This window comes from Cibotium barometz, chromosome 39 (genome assembly GCF_041138505.1).
Source record: "Cibotium barometz isolate CiBa-2024 chromosome 39, ASM4113850v1, whole genome shotgun sequence".
In the NCBI taxonomy this organism is placed as follows: Eukaryota; Viridiplantae; Streptophyta; class Polypodiopsida; order Cyatheales; family Cibotiaceae; genus Cibotium; species Cibotium barometz.
The window spans coordinates 16,103,947-16,117,675 of NC_141084.1; the positions used below are offsets into that span (position 1 = coordinate 16,103,947).

General features: G+C 46.6%; 1 protein-coding gene across 2 annotated transcripts in view; it reads left to right on the plus strand.

The window, feature by feature from the left end:
* The first annotated feature begins 382 nt into the window (after positions 1–382).
* LOC147615783 (zinc finger CCCH domain-containing protein 48-like) overlaps positions 383–13,729 on the plus strand; it is an 88,123-nt gene continuing 74,776 nt past the window's right edge. For both annotated transcript variants that reach the window (XM_086778386.1, XM_086778387.1), the window contains exons 1-2: positions 383–1,045; positions 1,206–1,301. In XM_086778386.1, coding sequence (XP_086634512.1) covers positions 611–1,045; positions 1,206–1,301 — 531 coding nt within the window. In that variant the 5' untranslated portion in view covers positions 383–610. The remainder of the gene's footprint in view (positions 1,046–1,205; positions 1,302–13,729) is intronic.

Genomic DNA, 13,729 nt, shown 5'->3' on the forward strand with positions numbered 1-13,729 from the left:
GTATATTGAATCAATTTAATAATTAATTATTAATTTTCGCACAACTAACGTACGCCAAATTTGAGAAATGTCTGGCTGCGGCGCTGGCCTTTGTTACAACGCCTTCAAATGACAGGCTTTAGGAAGTGAAAACAGCATGGGACGGCGCAGCTCGAAATAGCGCCTTCAGATGTGCTCTACATTTTACAAAAAATTACATATATATTTTTTAAAAAACGTTTTGCGTCAGCTGTTCAGAAAAGCTTTTTTTTTCTCAAAACAAAAGAATATATATATATATATAAATAACGACACAAATCAAACACCACGTGCCCCAATAGAATTTGACTTGGGTAAAATCATTCTTTTTTCTTGTAAAAATCTTTCCTTTTTGCCTAGTACATACTTGAGCGAGGTATGGATTTTCGATTTTTCACGACCGACGGGAGGCAGAACCTCCGCTGCGAACCCTTCCCCGCCCCCTCCCTCGCAACAACTGCGCCTTTGCTGCCGGGACTGCTGTGTGTCCTTCAAACGCGTTCGCTCTTTCCCTCTGTTTTCGAGCCCTAAGACGTCTCTTCAACAACAGAACGGGGGGAGCAGCTGGGGCGGAGTTGCAGAAGGTCCTGAGATGGAGCTGGATGGTGCGGCGGCACGGACGGCCACCAACAAGCGGAGCTACTTCCGTCCGGGGGCGCGGCAGGTGTGCAGCTTCTGGCTTGACGGCCGCTGCAATCGCGATCCCTGCAACTTCCTGCACCCTGAGGATCCCTCCACCGTAGCCAACAACAGCTTTAACAGCAGCGGTAAGCGATCCAACACTGCCTTTGATGAGCGGGACGGGGCTAACCAAGGCAGCAGAAGAAACGTCTGGGGTAGATTGCGCGGCAACAAAGCTGGAAAGGTCTCCTCTTCCGTTGACCCCCGCAACAACAAGCCCCGCGACACACCCTGCACCTTCTTTCTTCGTGGCAACTGCGTGAAAGGAGATCAATGCAACTTTCTCCACTCCTTCACAACTACCGAAGACATGAGCTTCATGACTCAACTCAACGGCCATGAGAAGGTTGTTATTACTCTGCTTCTCCGGCAAGTTGTCATTTTGGATTTTGCCCTAGCAGCGAGGCTCTTGAACGCTGCTAGCTTCTTCGCTTGGCATGATCTTTTAGTGCGGAAGAGCTTATTGAAACCACGGTTCCATGAATCCGCCTGCTGACCTGTGACAGGCCGTGAGAGCTATTGCACTGCCAGCAGGAGCGAACAAGTTATACACTGGAGGTCAGGACAAAACAGTAAGGATCTGGGACTGCGAGACAGGGCAGGTTTGTGCCATACAATTGACCTATGAAATTTTATGTTTGTTTGTGTGTGTGTGTGTGTGTGTGTGTGTGTGTGTGTGTGTGAGAGAGAGAGAGAGAGAGAGAGAGAGAGAGAGAGAGAGAGAGATTTCTATTAACGTTTACAAGACCAAAGAGTCTATGAGACCAAAAGTGTTGCATGTGTCCATGAAGTGATAGAATCATGGAAAAACTTGATAAAAAACCCAACTAGAGCTGAGAGAAAATCAAGTGGTACAATGTACAATGATACAATGTGGGAGAATCAAAGTGGGTCCTTGACATCTATGAGTGTATAGAGGCTTCGCACATCCACTTCTTGTGGAGGGGCATTCTTGTACCTCTAGAAAATCACTTGGATCTGAAGGTGTTGGGTGGAGCATCTCCTCAGTCCAGTGGCTCTTGGGCGTCTAGCTCCCTGCACTTGGATTGCTTTGTCTAGGGAGATGCTTAAGAAGTGGGTCTTGGTCCCTGGTGGAAGGTGAGGCAAGACTAGAGAGAGAGAGAGGGAGAGACAAGACGATGACCAGCACAGTATTATCAACATGTTAATAGAGGATTAACAAGGGGATTACATGAGTTGTGGGAAGCATATTATCATTATGATAAATGGTCCTCTTTATAGGAGAGGCCCTCTTTACAAGGTGTGGGCATAGGCTGCCAACACATATGCCACATGTCAACATATTATGCCAAGTGTCCCTTAGCATCATTGCTTACTTAAGACCCTTCTAAGGGGCTGTTCCCACACATAAATGAACCTACACACTAGCGATTGTTCACTTGCAGATTCACTCATACATCATGTCGACTTCAAATGGATGAGCAACCAAATCTGGAGCAAGGAAACAAAATCACTAATTCCAAAGTATTTTTGAAGCTTAAATTTTATGGTCTTAAGATGGAAAACAATAAAGAATTAAGTGACCATCTTGCAAAATTCTACTCATTAGTTCAACAGGTCACTAGCTTGAAGTGCGAGCTTGATGATGAAGATAAAAGCGTGTTCTTACAAAAAGTATGCAAGATGTTACTCGATTCTAGCCATCCCTCAAAGTACTGTGCCTAGCTTCAACAACATTTGAGGACATTGTAGCACTGCATACTGAAAAAGACCGGAGAATCGAAGATGGCCAAGCATCTAGCAGCAGCCTCGGGGATGATAAGGCCTTTGTTCGAGCACAGAATCGGAGATCGAACAAAAAGATAAAGTGCAGATACTATCAACTTTTGGGACACAACATAGTCACATGAACACGCGTTTTTGGAGTGAGAAACCCTGAAACGCAAGAAATGTTTCAGAAACTCTTGATTTTTTTGGTTTCTAAAAAAAAAAAGTTTCTCAAAGTTAAAAGTTTCTATTTTTTGAAACTTTAGCAATGCAAAATTATATAGAAAAAAAACCAAAACCTTGGCGTTTCTTAGCCGAAGGCCGAAACGTTTTGCTCCGAAACCTCAAAAACCGTGAAACGTCAAAAACCCCAAAACGTTTTTGGTGACTATGGGAAACAAGGAGTCACAATGCTATAAAACGCTTGAGAAAGAGTAGGAGAAGCACCATGTTAATTTATAAGCTGAAGAAGAGCCGATCGAAGAAATCAATGCAGCAACCGCCCAAGTCTCTGTGACCGCTCCCTACAGGAGGCCTACAGATCAGAAGACAATATACACATATTTAGAACACTTAATTTAACTGTTATTAAACAATGGAAACAACATCAACAACACAAATATTGGAAACAACATCAACAACACAAATACTGGAAATGCTGAAAATACAAATGACACTAGCACTGAGGCCGGAAAGGCCCCTGCCCCCCCGCCCCCAATACTTTTTGTATTTCTTGGAGTATTTATATTTGTACAAGTGTCACGGGCCTGATAGGCCAGATTTCTCCACAAAGGAGTGAAAATAACCAAATAAAACTGGTTCAAGTTGATGAAGAGGTGTTGGTCGCAGTAGCCCCAAATCACAGGCTCATTCCCACCTTCACTGGGTGGACACCTGTCTTTCACTGGTCTTCCGGGACCGTGCACCAACAGGCACGCCCGTACTAACGCTGGCCAAGGGGTACACCGCGGAGGGAACGTGGCCTGGTTCTCCCCAATGAGCTTTGCTTCCAATTTCCCTGGTGAGTCTAACCTTCATTGGCTCTCAGAAGCTCTTAGAGCGCGGTTAACAACACCACACAGAGAAATATACTAACCACACTAGGAAGAACATTCCTGAGCATGGTTAGCATATACATGCTTTACTCCTGCACTACACAACTTAAAGAATTCTTTGAATTTTAATTAACAAATTTCAGAAATTACACAAATGAGAAAACATGAGGGCACCTGGTATGGTGAGTACAATCCAGGTACAACAGGTACAATTTGTAGCAGGTACAATCAGGATATCAGGTGCTTCACACGTGTGCAGGTATAACCAGCCAGGTAGTATTCAGATTCTGTACTTGCAGCAGGTACAGCAGGTACACTAGATGCCCCACGCGTGCAGGTACAACCAGCCAGCAGGTACACATGGGCAGCCAGCAGGTACAGCAGGTTCTGGTCAGGTGGTACAACAGGTACAGATTGAATTCAGCACGTGGGAAAACCTGCAGCAGCAAGTACAGTTCAAGTACAACAGGTGGGCAGCAGCTGGGAGGCAGGTACAGCACCAAATTTTGCCTTTGGAGAGAGAGGCGATGGAGAGGAGAGACTGCAGGCGATGGAGAGAAAAGATGCCCAGTCACCACCCACGTGGGGAATAAATACGAATGTTTCATGTAATACCTTTTTCAAAGGTTATAAAGCCTTTATACCAATTTAATACTATGGGCACCATCAAAAAGAAATGTCCAATCCCTTTTTTAAATGTGTGTGAACACATTAGCTTATAAACATTAAAGTTAACCATAGTTTATGGATTTTACCTTTTAAAAGGACCAAAATGGAAATACTTACCACCTGTTCACACGCCACATCACCAAGTCAGCAAACAGCATTCCACGGTACACTGGGGGCGTCCCCGTCCAGTGTACTGGCACGGCATAACAGGCAGACACATGTAAACAAGTCATGCAAAAACAAATTTATGCATGCAGGCATAAATGCATATGCACAAATAATGGACGAAATCTCCCTTTCATGAAACTTATACAAGAGGTTCCTGTCAGGCACAAAACTGGCGCGACAAATATAAATAAATATGTCTTGGTCTTCCTATGGAGTGACAGTCCCATAGGTAAGACACCATCCTGGCCATACACGGTGGCATGAACAGGCTCTCGTCCATACAACACGAAGCAAATCACACACGGGTGACATGAAGCTGGTTCCCGTCCATGTGACGCAGCACTAGTCGCACACGGGTGGCACTGATCTGGCTCCCGTCCATGTGACACCATAAAACTGGCCCTTTCACATGGGACACTGGCCTGGCCCCATGTGAACATGGCACAAATCTGGCTGCTCTATGGAGTGACAGTCCCATAGAAGTGGCACCAACAGGCTCCTGTCCATACAGCACGAAGCAAATCACACACGGGTGACGCGAAGCTGGTTCCCGTCCATGTGACGCAACACTGGTCGCACACGGGTGGCATTGATCTGGCTCCCGTCCATGTGACACCATAAAACTGGCCCTTTCACATGGGACATTGGCCTGGCCCCATGTGAACATGGCACAAATCTGGCCGCTCTATGGAGTGACAGTGCCATAGAAGTGGCTCCAGAAATGGAGATGGACCAAATGGTGACATCCCCCCGGGCTTCTAAACAGTTGTCCTCCATTGAAAAGCCTCAAGATATGCTTGTAGAAGCTGAGGGTAGTTAGCAAAATAATCCTCATCTATCCACTTTGCATCAATTGGTAAATAATTTTTCAATTTCACAAGGTATCTCTTGGAAAGCTTCCCATGTGGTAACTTTCTCTCCTTGTGAAATACAATCTGCTTTGGCTGAAGGATCTCCTCAAGCTCATCAACTTCTGGCGGATCTTCTGTGTGACAGGCTCCTCTGGATCTGGCCTCACATACTTCCGCAAAAGACTCACATGAAAAGCATTGTGAATCTTCCAATGGTTGGGTAAAGCAAGCCTGAAGGACACTTCATTGATCTTGTCAATCACTTGGAAGGGTCCATAATATCGAGTAGAAAGCTTTGTATATGATCCCTCTCGTCCTGGCCTCTTCCGAAGCCTAGCTTTCTCAAATTTCAGCAATACCGAATCACCTTCTTTGACTTACATGTCTCTTCTATGCTTGTCAGCAGCCCTTTTATGCTTATCTTGTGACCTTGCAATGGCTGTCCGGACCTGAGCAAAGGCTACATCCAAGTCATGCACATACTCATCAGCTGCAAAAATCTCATCCTTTGTACGAAGGCTGGGTGGCAAGACCACTCTGCCATAAATAATCTCAAACGGGGCCTTTCCTGTGGAAGCATGAACTGTGTTGTTGTAGGCAAACTCTACAAGTGGAAGATACTTCTCCCATGCAGTCTTTTGATCTGCCACATAACACTTCAACGAATCCAACACGGCTGAATTTGCAGCTTCACTTTGGCCATCCGTTTGGGGATGATAAGCTGATGAAAACTCAAGTTTAGTGTCCATATTATCAAATAAAGCCCTCTAGAAGAGGCTCGTAGTCCTGGGATCTCTATCCCCAACAATGGACTTAGGCATACCATGATGCTTGAAGATGTTAGCAAGAAAAAGCTTCACTATATGATCATATCATATGATCAGCTTTAATGGTTTTCTTGATGGGCAAGAAGTGAGCTTGCTTGCTAAACTTGTCCACAATGGTCCAAATAGCGTCATTCCCATGCTGGGATCTAGGCAAGTCCATAATAAAGTCCATAGTAATACTTTCCTATGGCTGCGAGGGAATAGGCAATGGCTGAAGCAAACCTGGAGGCTTTTGCCTATCAAATTTTACCTTTTGGCAAGTAAGACATGCACGTACATATGCCTCAATGTCTTTACGCATTCTTGGCCAAAAGAAATCTCTCTCAATCATGCGTGTAGTAGGCATGATACCTCTATGACCAGCATAAGGTGGAGCGTGACATTCCTCCATAACCTTTGGACGCATATCCTTCACCACGCATAAGCTGTTATCCTTCATAAGATAATCCTCTTTAATCACATAAGAGGCATGTGAGTGTAGGCTGATTGCATCTGTCCTGGCTGACTGGTCATTTACTTAGTCGTGGGCATATTTGCTACTGTTGGCTATTTTTGGGCTGGCCGACCAGCAATGTAGGGTGGTATAAATACCATCCACTCATTGTACTTATTGCACACCCAGATTCAGCTTTTTAGTTCAGTACTTTTTCATTTTGTTGGGATGACAGAGGATACCCCACACAGGTATACTGATTTGTCTCATAGGCCGAGTTCGGTCTTTTGGAAGACGTTAATAAAATCTCTCTCTCTCTCTCTCTCTCTCTCTCTCTCTCTCTACACTTTTGGTTTTGTTTCTTACAGCAGTTGTCTCATTTTCCGTTGTGCATTCCGACAGGCTGGCCCCTTCTATATGAGTGTATCTACATGCTCTAATGCATCTACTGCTATGGCTCACATCTACATGTTCTTGAATGCTGAATTCTCCACAGTGGGTTAAGAGGACTGCCCTGACACTCTTAAGGCTGGGAGACTGACCTACGTAGCTTGTGCCTGACATGTCCCGGATTGGGCTCACAAAGGAGTCACGGCATATGACAAATAAATCCTGAAAGGTACTACTTCTGTACATGATTCTTGCATTGTTGATGAGCCAATTTGTCACCGTGTACCACAGTGCATGGGTGCACGTGACAATTCATGACCTTCTTTCCATAAATAGGTGTCGGTGAGACTGGAAAATCCATCTCCGAGATGGGCTTGAGAGGTGGGAATACTATCCAGGGCCCTTGGTGCCTTGGGCGTATGCTACGCCGCTCCCTTGCACCTCATCCCCGTAAAGATGCATATTCCTTGGCGCGGGCTAGCATACCCCCAAGGCACCAAGGGCCCTGGATATCTAATCGTGAGGCGGCCTTCCACAAACCATGCTTCATTACACGGCTCCACTGGCCCGTTGAGTCTGTCTCGTGCGTTTTCCTTGTGGGTCTCACCGTTCACTTGCCTTCATGCCAAGCCCGGCTCCCACGGCCTAGGCTTGGGACTTGCTTTCCATCCGTGATCCGCCGGCTTGGCCGCGTCTTGGCCCGTCGGCACGGCACGGCTCACCGGCCCGCCGGCCCGCCGTTTCCACCGTTTCGGTCCCGTTTCCACGTTCCGACAATCTCACCGTCAACCGTGGAGGGCATCCCCTAGAGGCACTCGGCATCACGGAACCTCACTCGCAACGCGTGAGGCCTAACATGCCTACCCGGTGCGTGAGTGCTTCTACGTGTGCCTAACATGGGTCCGTGCTACCTCATCCCCATAAAGATGCATATTCCTTGGCATGGGCTAGCATGTTAGCACATTCATCCCCAGTTTCTGCCCATGTTTGGTGTCCCTTTTGGTCCCCTTTTCATGGCCCTTGATTGTGGGCTGTGATTGTGGGCTGGCCGCCTCTTTTTTATATATTTTTCTGGGATTTTTCCCAGCCTGGAAGTATTTTCCCAGTCAACCAGCTTTATCATGTCCAGTCTGATAGAATGTGCAGCGGAAGAAGGGAAAGTGGAAACACATGAGAGAGAGTGAGAGGGATGGGGAGGAAACACAGGTGAGAACCTGCTCTCAATATCATCACCAAAAGCAATACATGTCCCGAGCAAGAGGGGAGAACCTCGTATGTGATGGACTGCAGTTAGACAAGCTAGGCAAGCAATGAAAATATGAGGTAGGCATGCCGGCTATATATACACCTACATGTAGGCAGCCGACTGGTGATAAATATCTCCACGACTGGTTAAAATACCCAGGACCATAAATGGGGAATAAATATGGGTAAAATACATGTGAGGGGTGACTAGTCCCTCAAACTAACATGGTCAGCCCTCCTAGAGGCTAAAATAGGACACCAAATAGGAAGCCAGCAAGTAGGGGATGATGTCTAACACAGTCGGCCAGTAGTAGCATGTCTAGTCCGCCAGCCCTTCTCACCTATAAATAGGTGGGCTGGCCTCTCACTTTTCTATCTTGCCTAGTCTTTCTTTTGCTCCCTCACTTATGAAATTGTTTGTCTCTTGCTTGGGACTGTACCACTTCAGTATATTTAGCATAGTTGCTCCATATCTCTCTCTCTTGCACTCTCTACTCAGCACACTCTAGTGCTTATTTGCTTCCGCTCTGTGCACTCTTTCATGGTATCATCGCTCCTGGTTCAGCGATTCCATCTGCTGCCCCAGATTTAGCCCTATTTACAGCCCCTTAGCCTTTGCGTTTTTCTCAGATTTGCATCCTTCTACTTGCTGCGTTTTTTGGACAGCTTCTGCTGGTTGTTTTCCTTCAGTTTGGCTTCATCGCTTGCAGCTAGAAGGTAACTTTCTTATCAGCGTTTCACTTCTACTTGGAGTTTGGATCTAGGCGGCGTGTTTTTTCAGGACAGCGTCCCCTCTTTGGCTGCGTTTTCCTCTCCAGTGGACATTCCCTTTTGCAGAGGGGGTTTTGTGGTGTTTTGGGCTTTGGTGGCAACCTTGGTACCTGTGGTGGACACTACTTCTGAGATTGTGCATTTTTTTCTTGAGAAGAGCCCAAGCTACAGTCCTAGTTGATGCCTTTCCCTCTTGCACCCTCTTACAACATATTCCCAAGACTTGTGTGGTTGCCTTTTCTCTCTATATCAAATCTGCATTTTTTGCTTCCCTCCTCTGGTGGCCTCAAGGTTGGAGGTACAGTCGACAGAAGCTTTGTGTTTTTTGCTACAGGAGGATTTTCGGGTGCTGTCCAGCCTCTTAGGGCTGCGTTTTGGTGGGAGGAAGGGACCTACATCAGCATTTTCTGATTTGGACAGTTTTTTATCTTATGAGGTTTGATCCTATTGGTTGGATCAATGATGACAGCTTTAGATTTGGCTCCCATACCACTTTCTTGTTATTTCCTAGATGAGGCAGACAAGTTGGATGGTGGTAACTTTTAGTCATGGAAGTTGCAGGCTACTTCTATTCTCAAGGAGTATGGTTTGATGGAGTTTCTCTCGTACAAGAATCGGTGCTTGCCGGACCTTGTCTCTATGGAGGGTGTGTGTCGGTGGAGGAAGACTGACAGCCAGATCTTTGGCTCTCCTCTTGAATTGTCAAGATTCGGTTCTTCGACACTTCATCTATGCTCTTGATGATGCTTCTACTTTCTCTGTGTGGCAGTTGCTTTGTGACCTATATGGTGATGCCAGTGATCAGCATATGGTTTCTGCTTCTGGGTGCTATGCAGCCAGTGATCTTATGGATACTTCTTTTGGAGATGTTCCTGCACAGCGAAGGAAAGTGGGCTAGTTTTGCTCATTGCATCTGAGGAGTTTGTTTCGTCTTTTGCTCTGCCTTCAGTTTCTATGCAAACTTCTCCTTGCCAGGATAATATCTCTGGTAATGTTTTTGAGGAAGACAGTGTGCTATCTTTGCTCACAGCTTCTGAGGGGGATTTGTCTCCTATTACTTCGCCTCCGACTCTTTCTTTGTCAACCAGTGACCAAAATGTGTTGCTGGTCCCTTTGCCTTCTATGGAGGAGCCTGCTTCTACGCTGTGTGATGCTATTGAGGAGGCTACTACTACTTCAGTTACCACTACTGTGAATGTTCCTATTTCCATTACTCTGTGTGAGGATTTTGGATTGTGGTCAGGTGTGTCTGTGACTGTGCCAGGGGCACATTGGTACTTCCAGGGCTTGAAGGATTGGGATTTGGATTTGGTTGCGCTTGTGGAGTCCCGACATCAGTTTTCAGAGAGGGCAGTTGAGTTCTTACATCTGGTGATGCCGACCTTCGAGGAGGATGCTATTGTACAGCATTGGGCTACTCTTGATACAAAGTTGGAGAAGATGGACTTTATTTCTTTTGAGGGTTTTATCTTCTTGGAGCTATAGGCTTCTAGGGATTTTTGTGGCATTGTGTTTACATTTGGGTTTGTCACCGATATTTCGAGCAGCACAACGCAACCTACGTGGTTGTTTTCTTCTAGAGGAACAGTGTACCTGGCAACTTGTTCTGTTGCTTTTGTAGCTAAGTTGTTGTGGAGATTGCTTGTGGAGCTCTCTTGGTACCTGTTGTTGTTGCATTCTATTGTCTTTGACAGAGGTGTCCCTTTTGGTCCCTTTTTTCATGGCCCTTGATTGTGGACTGGCCACCCCTTTTTTATATATTTTTTTGGGATTTTTCCCAGCCTGGATGTATTTTCCCAGTCGGCCAGTAGTAGCATGTCTAGTCGGCCAGTAGTAGCATGTCTAGTCGGCCAGCCCTTCTCACCTATAAATAGGTGGGCTGGCCTCTCACTTTTCTATCTTGCCTAGTCTATCTTTTGCTCCCACTTATGAGACTGCTTGTGTCTCTTGCTTGGGACTGTACCACTTCAGTATATTCAGCATAGTTGCTCCATCTCTCTCTCTCTTGCACTCTCTACTCAGCACACTCTAGTGCTTATTTGCTTTCGCTCTGTGCACTCTTTCATAGCATACCTCCAAGGCACCAAGGGCCCTGGATAGTATTCTCACCTCACAAGGTTCAGGGTTTCCATATGGTCGTCGTTCCTTTTTTTTTTTCTCGGGAAAAAGATGCTTCTGCATGCGGTCAGAACCTCCTTGTAACTTCCCCCAGTGACCGTGGAGAGTGTCACCATTTGGCCACCCAATTGGTCCACCCGTGCTTTCTTATCATGTATGTACATTGGATTGGTGTCCATGGCAGTTGTATATGCTGGGGATTGATGCCACTCATGTGATACTGGGGACTTGGCTTTCCGTTGGGACTTGTGCCTTCGTGTACGTGTCCGGAAATGCTTGGTGGATTGGTGTTCCATTGGGTCTGGTACCTCGTGTACTTGCCTGGAGCACGTCTATTGTGGTATAGTCTCATGAACGGGGATTGTCCATACCAATGCTGCATTGCATAGCATCTTTATGTGCTTGCTTGACCAATGCTGCATTGCATAGCATCTTTATGTGCTTGCTTGCAATTGAAATTGCATGTTGTTTTCATGCTTGCTTGACCAATGTGTAGTTTCGGGTAAGGGGACGCCCGCCCGCGAACCGTGCGTGTGAAAGTGTTTGCTGACATGGTTATGTGGCATGTGACAGATGGTAAGTATTGGTCATAAACCTGGCCTTAGGAGTTAGCACTAATTTATAAGTGAGTGTGTACACACTTCATTAAGTTTTGGGCGACCAAAACTCACTTATAAATTATAACAAGCCCGATGTTCACACACTGATGTCCCGAGGTGGATTCAGCAAAACAGCTCTCTTTATTGCTGTAATTTTTGGTCTTTTTGCTGAAAACCCTAGTTTCAGCCCTCCTTTCTCAAGTTGAACCATAGGGGAAGCTTTCCCAAGGTTCCCTTCATCCTCTTGAAGACTTTTGTCTCGAAGAAATGCGACAAATCGAAGATCTCTTCACTCCAAGGACTTCCATCGCGAAGACTTCCACTGTCATTTATTGTACTTGCTATTGGTAAGCTTTTATGCTTAAATATGGGAGCAAGTAGCAGGAGGGAGGAACCGGATTACTAGATCACATACCCTGTGTAGTGTTCCCTTGTCCTACGTGCTCTCTTGCAGATTGTTGCTACCATGTGTTGGTGGAACAATAGAGAGCAGATGGTAGGGAACATGGGCACTTGAGAGGGTAGTGTGGATTGCAAGTTGACATCGACAACCACTTGTTTGCAATACTGTATTCATATGCATTGGTATGGAAATCTGGTTAGAAATGCCCATGATACGATGTACTTGATTCTCCCAAGATCAGTATACTTTATTTGAGGGAGGGATTGGCCGTTCCAGCTCATTGTGTGTCACTTGTCAATTCAGCAATTTACTTCTTGTATTTGAGCAAGTGTCCATCAAATCTTAGTGTATTTAAGTGTATTGATTAGCATTGTGTTCAACCAATTTTAATGAGAGTGTGAATGATATCAAGCCATATGCTCCTGATGGTCTCAACCGGTTGAGTGTGGGTACCCTCGATGGCCTCGCTACATCTAGCACACCAAATGTGTCAGGTTGTGATGCTTCTACAAATCTCTAATCTCTGGCATGAGCTTGGCCGCCAGTCACCTGAGGGAGCGGTTGTGATTGGTACTGCACCAATATGATGGTGAGAGACTTGAAGGGCTAGTCCTCCCCCATCCTCCTCATAAGCCCTGATCGCTCTAGCCTCTGTGGCCCAAGCTACAGTGCCCCAAGTGATGAACCGGGTCGATGCCCTGTCCATAGCGAAGATGCAGAGAATCCGTTGCCAAATCTGCCCTTCAGGCAATCCCAAAGGCAATGTCGCCGAGAATCCTGATGGTGGCCGCACCGCGGCCAGCCAAGTACCGACCGCCAAACTCCTGTGTGCCATTAGCCAAAGAAAGAGTGATCTTTCTAGGCTGAAAGTTGTCCCAAAGCCTCTTCCAGAAATCTAAAAGGAAGCGCTGTGATAGGCCCTGTGACTGCCAATGTGCTGCTGCTGCTGGTCTCATGCATCTGGATCTTGTGGTGTAGCCGCGTTGTATATGCAAAGAAGGGGGCATCCAAAGTCTCCTCCCGATCCCCAGGATCATGCCAAGTCCACTCTCGTGGGTCCCACTGCAGCCGTGTGAGAAGTCGGCACTCCCAAATCCATAGCCGCATAGTCTCTTCGTGGCCACCTTGGCCGGAGCTGGATCTATGTGTCATTCCCATGCGGAAAACCTATCACCCTCACCCTCTGCAAGGTGTAGCCTCTGAAATCCTCCAAGGGAAGCTTTGATCTCTGTAGTCTGCCTTGGGATCCAATAGAAAAAGTGAGCAGACCACTGTCCTCATGTGCTCCGTGGACTACCATATGGATATCGTGTCTGGTTAACACTCCTAACCACATTGGGGGACTTGGGTTTGGAATTGGCATCAGCCACTCCTGAGAAATAGTTGAGTCAATGTCAATGTTGAGCCTATCTCAACCCCGGATCCTTGTCAGGCCTCGCTCTTGCTCCTCCAGGGGTAACTGCCTGTGTGTGTGTGCAATCCAATCTCCAAGAGACCTGGCTGGTCCCGTACTCAAGGCTCCCCAAGATACATGCGGTCCGCCTCTGCCCCTAACATGTGGCCACTGGGTAAACGGATTAGGGGGTTCCAGACCAAGGCTGATGGAGCCGCTCCTCTGAGGCAACTGGAACTATCTGTCTGAGGGCTGGCCTGAGATGATCCCAAGCCCGAAGTAAACTGGGTGCAAATCTGTCCTCAAAAGTTGGGCTAAAACCACGGGCTTGCATCTATGTGAAAATCCATCGAGTACTATGTGGCCACGGGCCCCCAAGG